The sequence below is a fragment of the Balaenoptera physalus genome (assembly GCF_965194825.1).
Source record: "Balaenoptera physalus genome assembly, chromosome: X".
NCBI classification, from domain to species: domain Eukaryota; kingdom Metazoa; phylum Chordata; class Mammalia; order Artiodactyla; family Balaenopteridae; genus Balaenoptera; species Balaenoptera physalus.
In genome coordinates this window covers 53,821,824-53,840,619 of record NC_138903.1, presented here as the reverse complement: position 1 = coordinate 53,840,619, position 18,796 = coordinate 53,821,824, and the positions used below count along the sequence as shown (strand labels likewise).

General features: G+C 43.1%; 1 protein-coding gene across 3 annotated transcripts in view; it reads left to right on the top strand.

Annotated features, from left to right (window-relative positions):
- The first annotated feature begins 11,608 nt into the window (after window positions 1-11,608).
- The window catches only part of ARHGEF9 (Cdc42 guanine nucleotide exchange factor 9), a 225,543-nt gene continuing 218,355 nt past the window's right edge, over window positions 11,609-18,796 (top strand). Inside the window, exon 1 of one of the 3 annotated variants that reach the window (XM_082444965.1) lies at window positions 11,609-14,959. In XM_082444965.1, the coding sequence (XP_082301091.1) occupies window positions 14,930-14,959 (30 nt within the window). In that variant the 5' untranslated portion in view covers window positions 11,609-14,929. The remainder of the gene's footprint in view (window positions 14,960-18,796) is intronic. The other 2 variants (XM_082444962.1, XM_082444969.1) reach the window with 2 other exon arrangements.

Here is an 18,796-nt window from a genome sequence, read left to right as displayed (position 1 = left end):
AGCCCCCTTCAGGCTATGTTCACACAGCCAACCCCAGTCCTCTCCCTGGGATCTGACCTCCGAAGCTGGAGCCTCACCTCCCAGTCCCCACCTGCCCTGGTCGGGTGAGCAGACAAGCCTCTCAGGCTGGTGAGTGCTGGACGGCACTGATCCTCTGTGTGGGAATCTCTCTGCTTTGCCCTCTGCACCCCTTTTGTTGCTCTCTCCTTTGTAGCTCCAAAGCTTCCCCCCGCCACCCCCCATCTCCGCCAGCGAAGGGGCTTCCTAGTGTGTGGAAACTTTTCCTCCTTCACAGCTCCCTCCCAGAGGTGCAGGTCCCATCCCTATTCTTTTGTCTCTGGTGTTTCTTTTTTCTTTTGCCATACCCAGGTACGTGGGGAGTTTCTTGCCTTTTGGGAAGTCTGAAGTCTTATGCCAGCTTTCAGTAGGTGTTCTGTAGGAGTTGTTCCACATGTCGATGTATTCCTGATGTATTTATGGGGAGGAAGGTGATCTGCATGTCTTACTCCTCTGCCATTTTAAAGGTCTCCCCCCTGCCAGTTTTTTAAGGAGCTTTCCTGGAAGCTCCCATCCAAGACCTTCCACTGTCCTCTTATTTGACAAATCTTAGCAAAGGAAGCTAGACAAATTCATACTCAAAAAGAAGGGAAAATGGGTTTTTGATAGGTAACTTTTCTCTATACTACAACTGTTAAGAGTGAGAAACAAGCCTTTTACAGTAGTCCATAGCTCTGCCTCCTCAGCCCATCTTCCTTCTGGGAACCCTGGGAAGGGAGCTTCTATCATTTGTTTGGAAGAATGTAGTGAGGTTTAAGAAGGGAGAGGGAAATCACAAGTGCCTATAGGAGCTTGGTTGGTAAGTTGCATGGCTAACTACTAGAGCTGCTCTGCTTTCTGTATTAAATGTCTCATATGACACACCAAACACACAGGATTGCTGGCCAATCCAGCGCAGTTCCATGTGCCTGTTGGACCAGAAACTTAATGTCACACTGCCTCCACATAGATCACTCAGGAAGCTGTTAACTAGGGAGCAAACCTTCCCCCTTTCCTGAAAACATGTACCACCATTACATCAGCTTGCCATGGGGCTAGCCCCCTTATTAACCCCTAAAAGAACCCCTCTCAGCAGCACTTGACAAAGTTGACTATTCTTTCATCATTGAAACGCTGTCTTCCTTGGTTTCCAGGACACCATACTCTTCTGGTTTCATTCCTACCTCACTGACTGCTCCTTCTCAGACTCCTCTGCTCTTTACTCCTCATTTCCCCATGCTCTAAATTTTGGAAGGCTCAGTCCTTGGACCTCTTCTCTTCTCCATTTGTATTCCCTTCTTTGGTGAATTCCTCATCTAGGCTCATGGATTTAAATTGCATTTGTACATTAATAACTCCAAATTTATATCTCCAGCCTGGCCTCCCTGGACACATCTAACTGCCTATTCAACGTTTCCTCTTGGATATCTAATAGGCATTTCACACTTAATATGTCCCAAATTGATCTCTTGATATAAAACCCCATATCTGCTTCTTTTGCACTCTTCTCCACCTCAGTTAATAGTAACTCCCAACTACTTTCTTCTAGATGCTCAGACCAAAATCCTTGATGACTCATTTTCTCTCACATCCCACATCCAATTTGTCAGGAAATCCTGTTAGCTCTACCTTCAAAATTCATGTAGAATCGATTACTTCTCCCTATTTCCCATGTTACCACGCTAGTCTAAACCACCATCGTCTCTCACTATAACTACATTATTCTTCTTGCTGTTCTCTCTATTTCCTCCCTTAACCCCCTACAGTCAATTCTCTACACGGCAGCCAGTGTGAGCTTGTTAAAACTTAAGTCAAATCATGTCACATGTCACTCCTCTGCTCAACATTCTTCATTTGTCTCCATCTCACTTAGAGTAAAAGCCTAATTCTCACAATAATCTATTAGACTGTACATGATCAGGCCCCCATTACCCCCATGACCTCATTTCCCACCACAGGCTCCCATTGCTTTCTCCACTCCAGTTACACTGCCCTTTCCTCTCCTATTAAGAACCACCAGGCCTACTCCAGTCATAGGCCTTGCTTGATGTTCCTTTTACCTGGAACACTCTGACTTCAGATGTCTGCATTGCTTTCTCACTCCAATCAGGTCTGGTTCACATGTCTTCTTAGTGAGATTGTCACTGGCTATCCTTTAAAAAGTGCATACTTGCTACTCCCATCCTCCTCTTTGCTTTTTTTTCCCAAACAGCAGTTTTAACCATCTGACATACCATAAATTTTATTTATTTATTTATACTTGTTATCTGTCTCTTCCTGCTAGAATATAAGTTCCATGAAGGCAAGGATTTTTGACTGTTTCATTGACCAAAATATCCCCAATGCCAGGAACAGGAAGTGCCTAGCACATAGAAGGTACCAAATAAATATTCTTTGAATAAATAAGTGATAAGAATTCCTCTCCCCCACTGCCTCCTTATATTGCTTTCCCTCTCCCCAAGAATATAATACAGACCTAAACTTCCTGAGAAGACAAAGCAGCAGGCTCACAGAAGAATCACACCGCAAAAGGAGAGAAAGAGTGATGGAAAATAAGCAAGTGGTCTTATGCCTACCTGTATTTCATTTGTCTGGCTGCCAAGGTTTCATGAGGCTCTTTCAATGTATGCTCTGGGCTTTGGGGACTAGGATATTTTCATTGCTCCTATCACAAATTTCCCCCATCCTAGGCCCCCTTTTCCTCCTGTCCATCCTGGATATTAGACACCAAACACCTTGCTTTGTGACAGGCTCAGATTCCTCACAGGAGCAAAGTGACAGGCACACCTAGCTATTGGTAGAGACTAAAGTTTGTGTGGGGCTATTCAGTGTATAAGTGTGGGTGTGTATGTGTGTGTGTATTTGTATGTGTCTGACTACATATAGTCTGCATCATATCTGTACCCACTATGTATGAGTGTCAATTCATGTGGTCTACAATAGATCTGTCGAGGTCTTTCACCATCCTTAGAGATCCTTACTACAATCTTTTCAACCCTACCCTCTACCTCCACCCCACAGTTAATCACCATCATCAGAGCTAACATGTGCCAGGATCTGTGCTAAAGACTTCATGTGTAATCACTAGTTTACTCCTCAGAGCAACTTTCTGATATAGATACTATTAGTATTCTTGTTCTCCAGATGAGGAAACTGAGATCCAAAGAGAAAAAGTAACTAGTTCAAGTGTGTATCTTGCTTCCAGCCAATGTTGGTTTAGGAAAACATATTTCAAACTGTTCTGACTGGGACCCACATTAAAAATATATATATTCAACATCACAACTAACAAACAAAATTGAAACAAACTTTTCATAGAATAATACCCTTATTATTTGTCATGTAGTCTGATATTTTCTCTTCAGTTAAAAAAAAAAAAAGCTATTCGGGACACACCTAATTGATTTTATTACCCAAATGGTCCACTTTAGTTCATTAAAACCTTGCAATCTACCCTTTGAAAATCCGTGCTTTAGGGTGGTGTCCCCTTTCAAGGCTATTTGCATTTCTCAGAGACCTCCAAAATGTCTCCAGTTCCAAAGGGGTGTCATTCTGATCACAGAGTGTGAAGAATCAAGAGGAGCATTGGTTGGGGGGAGATGGAGACACCCCTAGTATGCCTTAGAGTGCCCAGTGAAAGTTGGACCCCGCATGGGTTCGGAATCTGCCCTTCTCTGAACCCATGCACTTTTTTTTATCCCTTATCTGAACATCAATTCATTCAACAAACATTTTCTGAGCCCTCAACAGTAAGTGCTCTGCCAGAGGCTGTGGGGAAGCAAAATTATGTGGAGGAGACAAGCTAATAAACATCTAACTACGTAAAACAATCAGTAGCAAGTGACAGAAAAAGGGTGCCAGTAAAATGTCGTGAGCATGCAGAGAAAGAGAGATGGATTTCAACTTGGGTTTAAGCTTCATAGAAGAGATGGCTTTTGGACCAGGCCTGGAAAGATGGCTAAGACTTAAACAAGCAGAAATAGGGGAAAGATTTCTCAGACGATATATTTTTTTAAAAGCATGTGAGCTGGAAAATGTAGATATGTAGAGAGACTAAAGAGTATTTAGAAGAAGATTTAGGGCCAAGTTATAGAGAACTGTTAATATCTTGCTAAATAGTTTGAACTTCATCTTAAAAATGTTTCATCAGAGGAGGATCAAGTAATGCTTTAGGGTTCTAACTCTGGCAGCAGTGTGAGAATGGTTTGGAAGGCAGCAAAAATGGAGATATGTTGGCACTTAGGCAGCTGATATGATGGTCAGGAGAGAAATAAATGAAGGCCTGACCTGAAGCAGCTGTTATAAGTATGGGAAGGAGGGGATACAGAGGAAGTGCCGTAGGGGCAGAGGCAACAGGACTTGGCAACTAATTATATGTATGTATGTAGAGGTGATGCCTTCTCTCTTCCTTCCTGGTTTGCCCTTCACCCCAGGGCTTCCACAGAAGCCTGATGAACTCTGTGAATCCACCCATACCAGAAAGAGGAAACATGGGTATGGGTGGGTGGCTCCTGCTGGGTATCAGGTGAGGAAAAGAGACAGTTCATCATAGGCAAGCCAGGAGGCCAGGCTGGATGGAGTCACCTCATCGTGTTGCCATAGCATTTCAGAAGATCATAGAACTTTAGAGCCAGAAAGGGACCTTAGGATCCTGCTGTGAGGATGTCCTGCTGTGAAGAGGACCCAGATGAGGATGGAGTCTAGCAAGGAAGGAGACGTTAGGAAAAGTCTTAACCTTGATCTTTTAAGCTCACCTCTTTCCCCTTCCTCCTCGTTTTCTTTCTCCCCCTCCTCCTCCTCCCTCTTCTTCTTCCCCTTTTCTCCTTCCTCCTCATCCACCACTGCTTCCTCCTCTTCCTTCTTTACCCTTCTTGTTCTCCCTCCATCACTTCCTCCTTTTACCTCTCCTCTTCATTCTCTTCCTTTCCTACTTATCCTCTTCATCTTCCTCCTCTTCTTTTTCTCCTCCTATTTCTCCCTCCTTTTCTTCTCCCCCTGACCCTCCTCAGCACCTTCACTAACAAAACAAGTTTCCCTTGGAGTTCAGGAGACAGAACTTGGAACCTGAGAGGTGACTCAAGTCATCCAGGTTGATGGGGGTGGTGGAGCAGGTCCTATTGAAGGAACCTTACCTTCCATTAAATGGACACCTTGCTGTCTTTCTTTATAATGCTTTTCCTGGTGAAGCACTCCTCTGGCTGGAAGAGTCTCTTCTTGTCCTTTTATCACCCCCGTGGAGAATGGTTTAGCAGGCCTGTTGAAGAGAACGTTTAGTAGTTTCCTCAAAGAAGCTCTCAGTGGGAACTGGGGCTGGAGGCCATGGCTCTTGCTTCTTTGCTCTTTCTATTGGCCTCTCACTTCTATAAGTGTGGTCCATGGGCCAGCAGTATCTGTATCACCTAGTAGTCTGTTAGAAATGCAGAACCTCATCTCACACCCCAGACCTAACTGAAACAGAATATTCATTTAGAACATCCATGAATATTAAAATTTGAAAAGCACTGCTCTGCATGGACTACATCCCTCCACAGACACAGCCATTCCTACAGCATACCAATATGAATTTGCCTGGAACTATGGAGAGGTAGAGAAGCTAAAGGTCAGAGAGCTCTAGAGGGCAGGCCTCTGAAGGACCCTCTCTACGCTCTATAAAAGCACAGGTCAAAAAGCATTAAGAGACTCTAACAACACCATTTGACAGATGAAAAGACTGAGTGGCTTGCCCAAGGTCACACAGTAACTCAGCACTCATCCGACTCCCAGTCCAGTGCTGTTTTCATCTTGGCTCACTGACTTCTTTGCATGGTTCTCTAACACAGCCTTCCACGGATGGAAGAGTCATTCTACAGCATTTCTGGCAGGTAGTCTTCCAGACTCTACTTGTATGCCTTCAATCATTGGAAGTTCATCACTTCATAAGTTTGGACATTAACATGTGAGTTTGGCTTGCCAGAGAATCTTTGAGCAGATACATATTGTTCATGAGCTTTGCAAGGTCCTGAATCCACCCAAGTTTTTAAGAAATACCTCTGTTCAGATGGGGATTAATTCTACTCATCCAATTGTAACTCCTCATGCAGTTATTTCAGTTCCTGCCTTTGTACTAAAAATGACTAGTGGACTGGAAAGCAAATTCCTTAGATAAATAGGAAGTTGTTTGAGGCTGAAAGGCATGGCATGGGAGAAAGAGAAGAGGGAGACAAAGAGGAAAGAGGTGAGTGCTAGGAAAAGGGGATGGATGAGATGAACTTGAAGTCACTTCATTTATCCAAATTTGAGAGTAAAGAGCCCATGGAGAGCTTAGAGGAGGAGAGTAACTAATGGGTCTTTACCACAGAGGAAGGAACAGGCTTTTCATCTGGCTGGTCCCTGTGATCAAGCTAAAGTGGCCTTGGGGAAAGGCAGTTGGGCCAAGTACTCTTACATTCCAGGGTGATGCTTTTTGTAGCAACTCATTGAACCCTGTCCCTGGGCTCTGCCTGTTGAGACCTGAAGAAAGGCAAGTGTGGCCACTTCTTTCCCGCTCTTCCCTGGGCTGCTTGAAGCTACTTTAAGAGCTTACTTCAAGTGTCTCTGGGATCCACTGGGTCTCTTCACTGGCTTAGGTCTGCAAGGTCAGGGAGCTGCTTTGGGGAACTTAAGGATGAGGAATTACATTCCTAGGTAAGTGACTGTCTTATATGACGTTCCCACAGAAGAAATGGGAGTCCACATGTTCAGCAAACCTTCTTCCCCAAATCAGGAACCCTACCTGTTCTCAACATCTCTGACTATTAATTATGCATCCAAATACAGATGAAGATGTTTCCTATCCTTTTTTTAGCAAGGAAAATTACCTCAATGACTCCAACATAGTGACAGGAGTTTGGTCTAGAGCTGGTCTTTCCACACTTTAATGTGCATGTGAATCACTACGAATTTTGTAAAAATGCTGGTGCTAAGTCAGTAGGTCTGGAGTAGACCTGGGATTCTGCATGTCTAATAAGCTCCTAGGTGATGCTGATGCCACTGGTCTGAGGTCCACATTTTGAGTGGTATCAAGGGTATAGACGAGCTTTAAAATTTATCCAGTTTGATTTTTCTTCTCAAAGTCTAGGCCAGATTATATTTGGGTATATACCTATATACACCTTTCCTATTGCACTAACATCTTGCTTTAAATTCTTCCCTGTGCTAGCTTATTTGGCATGACATCTATCATGTTTATCATTTCTTCCTCTCCTGACTTCACAACTCTCAGCTCCTTGGAAGCACAAGCCATCTGCCTCTGCTACTGACTGTCCCTTCCTTTTTACTTTCATCTCTTGATATTCTGGCCCTGCCTGCTTCTCTGACATCATCTCTCACCACTGTCTTATGCTTCACTACATTCTGCCATGCTGACCTTTTTCTGCCCCTCACATATATCAGTCTCATTTCCAATTCTGGGCCTTTGCTTTTGTTGTCCCTTCCTGTTTGGAATGCTCTTCCCCCAGATCTTCGCATGGCTGGTTTCTTCTCATCATTCTGGTGTCAACTCAGATGTCATCTCCTCAGAAAGGCCTTTCTTGGCCACCTAGCTAAAACAGTGTCCTCCTTCCTCAGTTACCTTCTATTATATCACCCTGTTTATTACTTTCATAATAACTATTCCGTACCTAATATTACTTTATTGTTTTGGGGGTTCAACGTCTAAATATCTCCATTATAATATAAGCTTCTTGAGAATAGAGACCCAGTTTGTGTTGTTAACTGCTGCATCCCCAGTATCTAGAACAGAACTTGCCACATAGTATGTTCTTTAAGCATAATTCTTGGCTGACAGAGTGTCTTTCTGGACATTCCTCCTCACTCATTGAAGACTTTAGCTCCTGAACCATCACTTGTCTTCATCGTTCTCTGGTCTGTCTAACCTCAACATTCCTGTAGATGACCTACTCAACCCTGGCCTCACTTTCACCCCACCTCAGTCAGAAAACTCCTGTGATAACATCCTGCATCTTGTTATAGCAAGTAACTAAATGAATTGCCTCCAGAATCTCAATTTCAGGCATCTCCCTTCTGATCACTGTCCTGTTATTCCAGCTCACTTACTCTGGGGCCTCTACTCCAGCAATTCTTCCACATCATCAAGATCTCCAATTCACTGACCCCACCATCCCATTAACCTTACCCCATACTCATCACCCCTTCTCATGTCCTCTTTTCCCCTTCTGTCCAGCTTAGATTCCCTGGTCCATTGTTGTGACCACTCCCTTGAAAATACTTTCAACATTATTTCCCATTTCTTTTCCCATTGTGTGTTCCTGGAAAATCTACCCCAGATTTCACCCAACCAGCTATCTTTTCTATACCTGTGCTTGAGCAGCAAAATAGACTGAGTAAAAGTCCCACAGTTGAGCTGATTGACTTTGCTTTACCACAAGCCTCAATTGGGCACTCAACACTTCCTGAAAACTCTACTACATGTCCCTAATATGTTTACTTTTTCACTTTCTTGTCTTAGAGAGAGTGGTTTTCAACTTTAGTTGCATATTAGAATCATCTAGGGATCTTATAAAAATACTGATGCCCAGGATATACCTCATTTCAATTAAGTCATAATCCCTGAAGGTGAGATCTAGATAGCAGTGTTTTTTAAAGCTCCCCCTGTGATTCCAGTGTGTAGCCAATGTTGAGAACCATTGCTCTTAGAGGACTATTTCATAGTTGCTTCTCTCTCCTATAACTTCCAACGATTCCTCCTTCCATACCCCTCTCTCAGATTCATATCTTCTCTTCATTCACCAAATATACAGGCCCAGCAGCACCTGCACCGTTGCCCATTTTCTTTGTCTTCCTTCTTGTTAGAGTACAGGAAGTGGCTCTGTTCCTATCAAGAGAAAGTATCATCTCTTATGCTCTGGATCCTTCCCTATCACCTTCTCGAAGACTTTGCTCCTGCAAGTAACTCTTCTGCTGCACCTGTGCTTCTCAGACTTTAACGTACATGCAAATAACCTGGGGATCTAGTTAAATGCAGGTTATGATTCAGTAGCTCTGAGTTGGGGCCTGAGGTTCTGTGTTTGTAACGTGTCCAGGTGATGATAATGCTGTTGGTCTGTGGACCATGCTTCAAGTAGCAAGGTCCTATATTATCAGCCTTTCCTTCTCATTCCCATCATAATATAAGCATGCTCTTAAACTCTTGTTTAAATTGAAAAAAAAGAACAACTTCCTTGACCTCATATACCTGTCCAAATGTTCCCTATTTCTTATTCCCTTCAGAGCAAAATTTTTCAAAGAGTTATCTATACTCTTTTCCACTTCTTTACCTTCATTAACTCTTTTTTCCTTCGTTCACTCCTCAACTCACTCCAGTATGACTTCTGTTACCCTCATGTTAATGAAACTACTCTTGTCAAGGCCAATGACTGTGACTATGTTACCAATACAATGGTCATATCTCTATCATCATCCATTCAACTTAGTGTCATTTCTCAAAACTTTTTTCACCTGAATGAGATTTCTTCTGGTTTTCTTTCTACCTTACTGACCACTACTTCTCAGTCTCCATTTTTGACTCCTCCCTCTACTCAACTTTAGTCTAATTGTCGGAGAGCCTCAAGACTCGGTCCAGGACCCTTTTCTACCTACACTCTCTCTCTAGATAATCTCATCCCATCTACATGAGGATGACTCCAAAATGTATATCTCCTGATAGATCTTCACGCCTGAGCTCTAGGCTTGTGTATCCAATTGTCTTTCTGACATCTCCTCTAATAATATGACTAAAGTACAGCTCACACTTACTACATCCAGAATAGAAGTCTTGATTTCCTTCCCTCCTCAAATCTGTGCTTCTTCCAGTCTTCTCACATCAGCAAATGGTACTACCATCTACCCAATTGTTCAAGCCAAAAAACTAGAGTCATCCTTAATTCCTCCTTCCTTTCCCTCACACTCTACATACAACCCATCACCAAGTTCTGTTGTTTCTACCTCTAAAATATATCTCAAATATTTTTACCTCTGTTCATCATCTTCACAGCCTTTCCATCCCAAGTTATATCATTTCTCTCCTGGATGACTACAACAGCTTCAACCTCTTGTCCCTCTTTCAATTTGTTTATCATATAACAACCTGAGTGCTCTTTTACAAATGTAAATCAGACCAACTCATTCTCTTGCTTAAAACCCCTCAACTCCCTCTGCTCTCTCCCTGTTGTTCTCAAAATAAAATACAAACACTCTACTATAATTTTCAAGGCTTTATATGACATGTTTCTACCAAATATGTCTCCTACAACTCTTCTACCTTCTCTCTACCATTTCAGCCTCACTGGGTTTCCAATTCCTGGGACACTCTAAGCCTATTCAATCCTTCGGACTTTTGGACTTTCGGTTTTCTGTGCCTGGAATACTTCCCCACTACCTCTTTACATGGTTGGCTCACTTTAAGCCTATAGGCCTCAACTTAAATGTCATCTCCTTGAAGAGGCCTTCTTTATCTAAATTCTCCCTTTCCCCACAGTTACTCTCTATTCTTTCACTTTCTTTCTTTCAGAGCATTTATCACCATCTGTATTAGCATATTTATTTACCTCATTTACTTGTTTATTGGATAGAAGTGAAGGCATGGATGGTGTCTGTCTTGTTCGTTATTATATAATCAGTGCTTAACACACTATGCCTGGCACATAGTACACACACGTTTATTGAATTTACAAATGAGTAAATAAGAATACGTAGTGATATATGTACCTAATATCATTTTGTCAAGATAACATAGGTTATAATGTGGATATTAGCATTAGTCTCTCAATACTAGCATTATAGTAGTTGTATACTTTTAATTTTTATCCTTTTTCACTGCTGCATTCCACTCACTCAAGAATCAAAGGTCTGAGTCTCATTCCAGCTCAGCCGCTAAATTACTCTGTGACTTTGGGAATCCCATTTACTCCTGGGGGCTATATGTTATTGTCTGTAAAATGAGAATGTTGAAGGAGATAATCTTGAAGATCTTTGCCAACTTTGATATCCATTGATAAGTGATTGTTTAACATTATTAGGTAAATGACAATTACTGTGTTCATTAAATAATTGGGAAACCTGAGATACAGAGAAACTGGTCCCTTGCCCCAGGTTACCCAACTGTAGTGAATTCAGTTCTTTACTCAACTCTGCCCAAAGCCACAGCCACAGCAGGTGGAGACCAGCTTGGGTTGGTGCCTCTGCCCTCAGAAGCCTGCTTCTGGGCTCCTTGAATCAAAATGGACTCAAATAAAGAGAATGTACTAGTCTGGAGACATACCTAAGATTGTCTCTCTCCTCATGCTGCTCATGGCTGAAAAGAGGACAGCATTTGGCACTTGTCCACTGAGAGCTGATGCCAGGCTAAATACCAATTAGGCTTCTGAGAGATGACAGGGTTTCAAGGGAGAGGTCTGGGGCACAGAGATTGTGGAAACTCTTTTTCCATATTTCTATTAACCTGTTCTGAATGCTTACTGGTTGCTAGGCCTTGTGCTAAGTGCTTTCTTTCCATGGACAAATTTATCAAATCTTCAAAACAATCTTGTGAAGTAGACAATATTATTACCCCTATTTCACAGATAAGAAAACTATCAAGATGCAGAACATTAAATACCTGCCTAAGTACCAAAGTCAATAAAATTCAAGCAGTTCTGGCCCCAGATCTTATACTCTTACCTTCTACATTATAACACCTCTAACTGCTCATATGTTTTAGGCAAATAGGTACTCCAGACATAATGGATTCAATAGTGTCTATGCCTATGCGATCAACATCTGTTCTTCTACAAGAGTCTCTAGGCACATACATTAACACTGGAATGTTTGCCCTCAGATCCATTCTCCATTCTTCTCCTGCAAACTAAATTTTTTATGCTCCCTTGTTGTCTCACTTATTTTGTCCAATGGGAGACGCCTGTGGGAGATTAGTGGGCAGGAGGAGGGAAGAAGCTAGGGTGTTTCCTTCACCTCCGGCTTCAGAGAGGTATATTCTGGAAGTGGCTGCTTCTCCTCAATGACTCCAGCTTCTGTTGGACAGTTCCTCCAATCATGGCATCTGCACCATCAGGCCACCCACCCCATGCTTTTAGCTTCAATTTAGCACCAGTTTCTCGGTTCTGGCAACTTTACCTTTTCCCATTAACCATCTAGCTCTAGGAGTGGTAGCAGTTTTCTGTGGTTGCTAAATGCTGGCTTGCCTCACCATCCCCTATTTGGCTTCTTTGTTTTGACAATGTGTTATGTTCCCTGTATTAAATGCTCTCTCTTTAAAAGATCTAGAGTGGCTTCTGTTTTCCTGACTGGATCATGATTGATATAGACAACTTCTATAATCCCAGGGCTTCTCACTATCACATAAATTGGTTTATATTCCTCAGAGCATATATCACAACCTTTAATTATCTTGTTTGTATACTTATTTTTTGTTTATTTCTTCTCCACTTTAAGTACATTTTAAAGTCCATGAGAAACTTTGTCTTGTATCTTGAGTAGCTATTCCAATGCCTGGCACATAGGACCTCAATAATATTGTTTAATGAATGTATCCATTAAAAGACAATCCAGGTTTTATTGGATATCACCTATGTGCCAGTCACTGTTGTAGGAGATAGCAAGGTTAGTAATTCATTGCCCCCAGTTTTAAAAAAAACAACTTATATTTCCACTTAAGTGACAATAAATAGAAAAGTGTATACATGACCAATGTATTAATTTGTCAGGGCTGCCATAACAAAGTACCACAGACTGGGTGGCTTAAACAACATAAATTTATTTTCTCACAACTCTGAAGGCTAGAAAGTCCAAGATCAAGGTGGTCTCTTCCGAGGCCTCTTTCCTTGTCTTGTAAATGGCTGTCTTCTCCTTTGTCTTCACATGGTCTTCCCTCTATACCAACCTGTGTCCAAATTTTCTCTTCATATAAGGACACCAGACATATTGGATTAGAGCCTACCTTAATGACCTTATTTTTACTTAATTACCTCTTTAAAGACCATGTCTCCAAATATAGTCACATTCTGAGGCATTGGGATTTGGACTTCAACATACAAATTTGGGAGGGGGCACAATTCAGCCTATAACAACAAGTAAAAGATCATTTTCAGTTGAGAAAGCTAAATGGTGGTGCTACAGAAGTTAGATGAAAGATGATAAAATCAGGTTTTAGAGTATTCCAGGAAAGCTTTCTAGAGGCTGTGTGCTTAGTGCCAGGTCTTAAAGAGATCTTAAAGAGTCATGACAGCTTGAATGGGCTGGTTGGCAGGGGAGGCGCATCCAAGAGGCTCAGTGTGAATGAAGGCCCCAAGGTGAGAAAGTGAGGAGACACTGTAGAATTTCTGATTACTGAACCATCAGACTTGGGAGGAAGTTGAAAGGTCACCCAGGCTAAGTTCCCATTTGATTCAGGAATCCCTTGCCAAAGGACAATTCACCTTCTGCTTATACCCCTCCCAGGACAGGGTGCTCATTAAGGCAGCTGCTTTGATATTTGGCCAGCTGTTTCGCCAAAACAATGGCTTGGATGAAGAGGGGAGAGTTTGCTAGGAAGTAGAGGACAATAAGGTGGTGTGTGGGGCCAGTGATATCTTCATACCATTCACCTTCAGGCACTTCTTTCTGATGTCATATTTTAATTCCTTCTTGCTGTAGCTGCAACCTCTGTTTTTGTAATCCCTTTCTTGCCTGAACTTCCCTGTGGGTCAGGAGCATTGGATTCTTGTCCTGTTTGGTTGTGCTACCATGGGCAAATATCTTTCAGTCTCAGGGCTTCAATGTTCATGTCTGTAATAGGGGACTAATTAATTAACACTCCCTGTCATGTCTTCCTCACAAGGTTATTGTAAGACTATATGCAATGATAATGGGTGTGAATGTGACCAACAGTATCAACTCCCAGCAGACACAAAGAGGCCAGCCTGGGTTGAATTGCCCAGAGTTAGAGGCATCATGAAGAGGTGGGTGGTTTCTCCGTTTGCCTGTTTTGCTGATGTTCATTTGACTTATTCTCAGCAAAATAAGCAAGTGGAAAATTCATTCATCAACAAGCTACCTTTTATATTCCTGAGGGTGTGAGGAAGAATCCTGAGGGGGTGTGTGTGTGTGTGTGTGTGTGTATGAATGATAGCAAAAAGAAGCCTGGAAAGCAGCAGAGGGTAAAGTTGAGACTTTATCTTTTTTATGTGACCTTAGATAGGTCTCCTCCATCATTTATTTATTTATTTATCTGTAAGATGGAGATACTAATGCCTGCCTCCACAAGGTTGTTCTGAGAAGTGAAAGTGATAATGAGGATGAAATCCCCAAGAGAGTAGCACTAGGAGAGAAGACCCCAGGGGACTATGTAGAGGGAGTGCTGGAGGGAGGGAAGCGGGAGAGTGCTGGCATAGCTCCACTGGGGCAGGATCTTATTATTTAAAAGGCTGGCCCAACACCTCTGGCAACTTTGGAAAGGACTTTTGCTGACTCGACACAATTGGAGAGCCCCACAATAAACAGCATCTAACTCCAGCGCAGCCGGAGGCAGGCAGAGGTGGCAGCTGCCTTCTCCTGGGCGGAGGTTATTCACCCACATCCTCTCCCTGCACCCCACCTCCCAGATCTCAAGCCTCAGCAGGGGACAAAGGCAGTCGGTGGGGAACCCCCCTCCCACGTTTCCCCAGGCCAAGCACCTCGGGAGCTGCGGGGCAGAAAGGCAGAGCCTGCCTGCAGGGATGGAACAACCTGAATGAAGGCGAGATCCGCAGCGGAGGGGATTAGGCTGTAGGGCTGTGAAGGAGGCAGGAGGCGAGGGGGAGGGGGCGCTGGGGCTTTCGCTTGCTGCAGCCCTGCCAGCCCAGCCAGCCCGAGACAACCCGCGCCAGCCACCGGGGCCTTGGAGAAGCCGGACTTCATTAGCACCATGCAGTGGATAAGGGGTGGATCGGGAATGGTGAGTGCACATAACCGCAGCTTCCCCAGCTTGAGCTTCAGTCCCCTAGCCCCACCCCCAGCTCCTTCACCAGCCGCCAGGCAGTGAGCCCCCTAGTCTCTGCCCACCGCCCTCTCCGCTGTCCTTGAGATACCAGCAAGCTTGCTGTGGCCATTTTAGGAGCCCTTGCTTGCCTGCCTGCGAGGAAAGCCCCCTCCCTTCTCCGTCCCCGTTCTTACCACCCCCGAGTGGGGGGGTCACCTGGAAGACCGGAGAGGCAAGGGGGCTGGTAGAGGGGCTCTCTGGGAGCAGTTAGTCTCGCAGGAGGGTGGGGGGATTGGGGGGTATGGCACGGGGTTGGGAGGGAGGGGGTAGTCACAAAGCCTGGGATTGTGGAGGGGGCAGTATGGGAGAGCTGCGTGTATCCCCTTCCTGGGACGAGCCAGAGAGCCATTCTCAGGGAAGCTGCTTGGGGGAGTCCTGAAGCCCTTCCTTGCCTGGGCTGGGGTCACCCTGTCCACACTTGGGGCTTTGTCAAGGAGAGACAGCTACAGAAACTGCCATCCTGGAAATGGATCTGAGCCCCAGTTAGGAGAGCTCTGTCCCCCCCCATCCAAGGAGTGTGTGCTTGTGTGTGTGTTTAGTATCATCCTCCAACAGTTCATTGTATGCCATGATGCTCCGTTCTCCACCTGGAGACCTTGGAATGACTTCCTTTGCAGAGAGGAAGTGGTGGCTGCATCTTGATGCCTCTCTGACTCAGCCAGGGGTAGCTCAAGTCTGGTCAGGGACTCTGGGGCATGGGAGGCCACCATGCCTTTGTCCTCAGCTGGGAGGCATGGGCAAGAGGGTCTTGGAGGGCAGTTGGGTTGGGTCAGCAGGCACTGATGGCAATGCCAGCCCACACTTCTGCACTGCCACCAATAACTTACAGCTGAAGCTGTTGGGCAAAAATTGATCTTTAACTCCTTTTTTTGCTCCCGTTCTGGAAAGGAGGAGGGAACCTCGTGTGGGCTAGGACTGTATTCAGAGGAGTTGTCCTCTTCCCTTCCTTGCAGTTTCCTTAGAGCTCTGTTTCAGTGGTTCTTGAAGTCATTCAGTTTGTATTTGCCAGGGCTTCAAGAGACTCTTCTCAGATCTCCCTCTTTCCCTGGGGTCCCATAAAGCTATTTAAAATGTTTGTAGGACCAGAAAACCATAGAGCAGGAAAAGACCTTTAAATCCTTGTTGTCCATCCAGGAAAGTTGAGACCCAGAGAGTGGGAGAGACTTGCCCAGGACCACACAGCTCCATGAAGGCAAAACTGAGTCCAGCAAAGGAGTCTCCTGACTCTCTGTCACTGTCCCTCTCCACTGCTACACAGAATCATCAAATGGTGCTGATAAAGGCAGAAAGGAACAAAGAGTCATGATCTTGGTAAAGAACTTCCTTCATGATGAACTAATGCCATGAATTTTTCCTGAATAAAACCCATGACAGTCCTAGTATTTCTAGCAGCAGGGTCTAGGTGAGACCTCCTTCCTCTCCTAAATATATTGTAGTATAGGGGTCCAGAGCCACCCATTGACAACAGATTAAGGTAATGGAGAAATCTGAAGTTTTGCCAATTGTGTGTGAGAAAGGAGAGAGTAACAGAAAACTTGTGGAGACTATGTAATTAAAGATTGATGGAGAAATCTCATAATATTTTTAGGAGACTGAAGTAGTGAATATTATATGATGAAAGCGTTTATTTAACTATTTGCCAGAATTCAAGAGATGATAGGAGTAGTAAATTCTATTATAGCCTGGAAGGCAGGAAACTTCTAACCTTGGCCCTGCTGTTTAACAGGAGTGCTTGGAGCCTCAGTTTTCTCACCTATTAAATGAGGCTATTAATGATTACCAAAATTCCTTCCAGGTCTGAGATTCTCAGTTTCCTAGAAGTAAATGTTGGGTAAAATTTAACTAATGGTTCGTTATGAAAAAATAGGAGTATATATATAGCCACTGTTTTATAAAATGGCTAGTCAAAAGGTCATTGCTCCTTGTTCTTTCATTTGCAAAGCCCTTGAAATCCAGATTGAGCTCTTCATAACAGTGAGATTTCTTTGTTGAACATTTGACTACTGTAACTGATTGCAAGTGTCACATGTTACACAAAGGTCCTTGAACAGTAAAACATCAGTTGGCATTTTACAGAATAAACTCCATCTCAGTAGATAGTGTTAAAAAAAAACTGTGAGCTCACTTTTGATGGTAAATTGTTCAGTGTATTTACTCATAGCTTGTGTCTGCAATGGCAGTTTGTGCTGGGTTAGGCAGTATGCCTAGAGTGGAAAGAAAGCTGGTCTCAGAATCACAAGTCTGACATTGAGGGGCCTGGCTTTTACACTTCTCAGCTCTGAAACACTTGACAATTGTCAAACCTCTTCCATTCTCAGTATTCTCACCCATAAAATGGGGACAAAGTAACTTATCTCATAGGATCTATTGAGCTTGTTAATTAATTCAACAAAAACCTAGAGTCTACTATGAATTGACACTGATCTAGGTGCTGGGGGCAGCAGTGAACAAAAAGAAATTCTCTGCTCTCATGGATCTTACATTCTGAGGGTCAAGGGAGCTCACTAAACAATTACACAAATGACTACACAATATGTCAGGAGATGCTAAGCTCTAAGAAGAAAAAGAAAACCTGGTAAGAGAATAGAGAGAGATAGGGCTGGGATGATATATTAGATAAATCAGTCAGAGCCTCTCTGACTAAGGAACACTTGAGCAGAGATGTGAAGGAAGTGAAGGAACAAGGTCTGTGGGGATGTTTAGGTGAAGAGAGTGCTAGCCATAAGAAACAGCCAGAGAGAGAGAGCACAACTGGTTTGTTTAAGAAACACAAGGAGGCCAATGTCCTGGGGACATTTAATCTGAGTGAGATGGGTAGTTTTGAACAGATAGGGACATAATCTGACTTAATTTTTAAGAGGATAATAGATTGTAGTGGGGCAAAGGAAAGACCTGTGAGGAGGGTCTTAGAATAGTCCAGGCTAGAGGCGATGGTGGCTTGGACCAGGGTGATGATAATCTGTATGAAAGGGCTGTACTCAGCATTGTAGATGGTCTGTGTCTTTCACCTTTCTGACCACCCATCCAAATCTCGAATGGCTGAGTGTGAAGCTAGAATGAACACAGAGTGGGTGGATGGGTGCAAGGGAATTTTGTGTCTATGTCAATGATCCAATGATCTGCTTTGGGCTCCTGGCCTCTAGTGAGGCTAATTGAGGGTTGATTCTGTGTGGATTACCAATGAACCAGTCTCTTGCGTTCTGGGATTCTGGAGAATATTAAGTATATTATTAGTACTTTGAAGATATGATACACTTAACATATGTGACATCTGGAATGGCTCATTTTTAATACTCTCTCCTCTATGTGACAAAATTATTTTCAGTAATAATCATGTACTAATCAGTACTAATAATTATTTTATTGATTTGTTTTTTTTAATTTTCAAATAATTAACAATGAAAAAGAAGAATAAACTTCAATTTTAAAGATATTCAAATTCAGTAACATCTCATGTATGATCTAAAATGTGTACTTATTGAACAAAAATACTACACTTTACAGTTCATATTGTCTTCTCTGCTTTATATTTTAAGCACAAATAAAAACTCCAATTGGTCACATAGATGACAGAATTGAAATAAATTACATTGTCTCTTTGACTTTACAATTGTTGTGCTATCATTGTTTACTTCAAATCTACTATTTAAATTCTGGAACATATAGTGCCAGAAGAATTTGCAGACATGAAATGCACCCAAAGCTTACCTTTCCAAAGTAAAATGAACTAAGGGAACACATGTAAAATCTGTG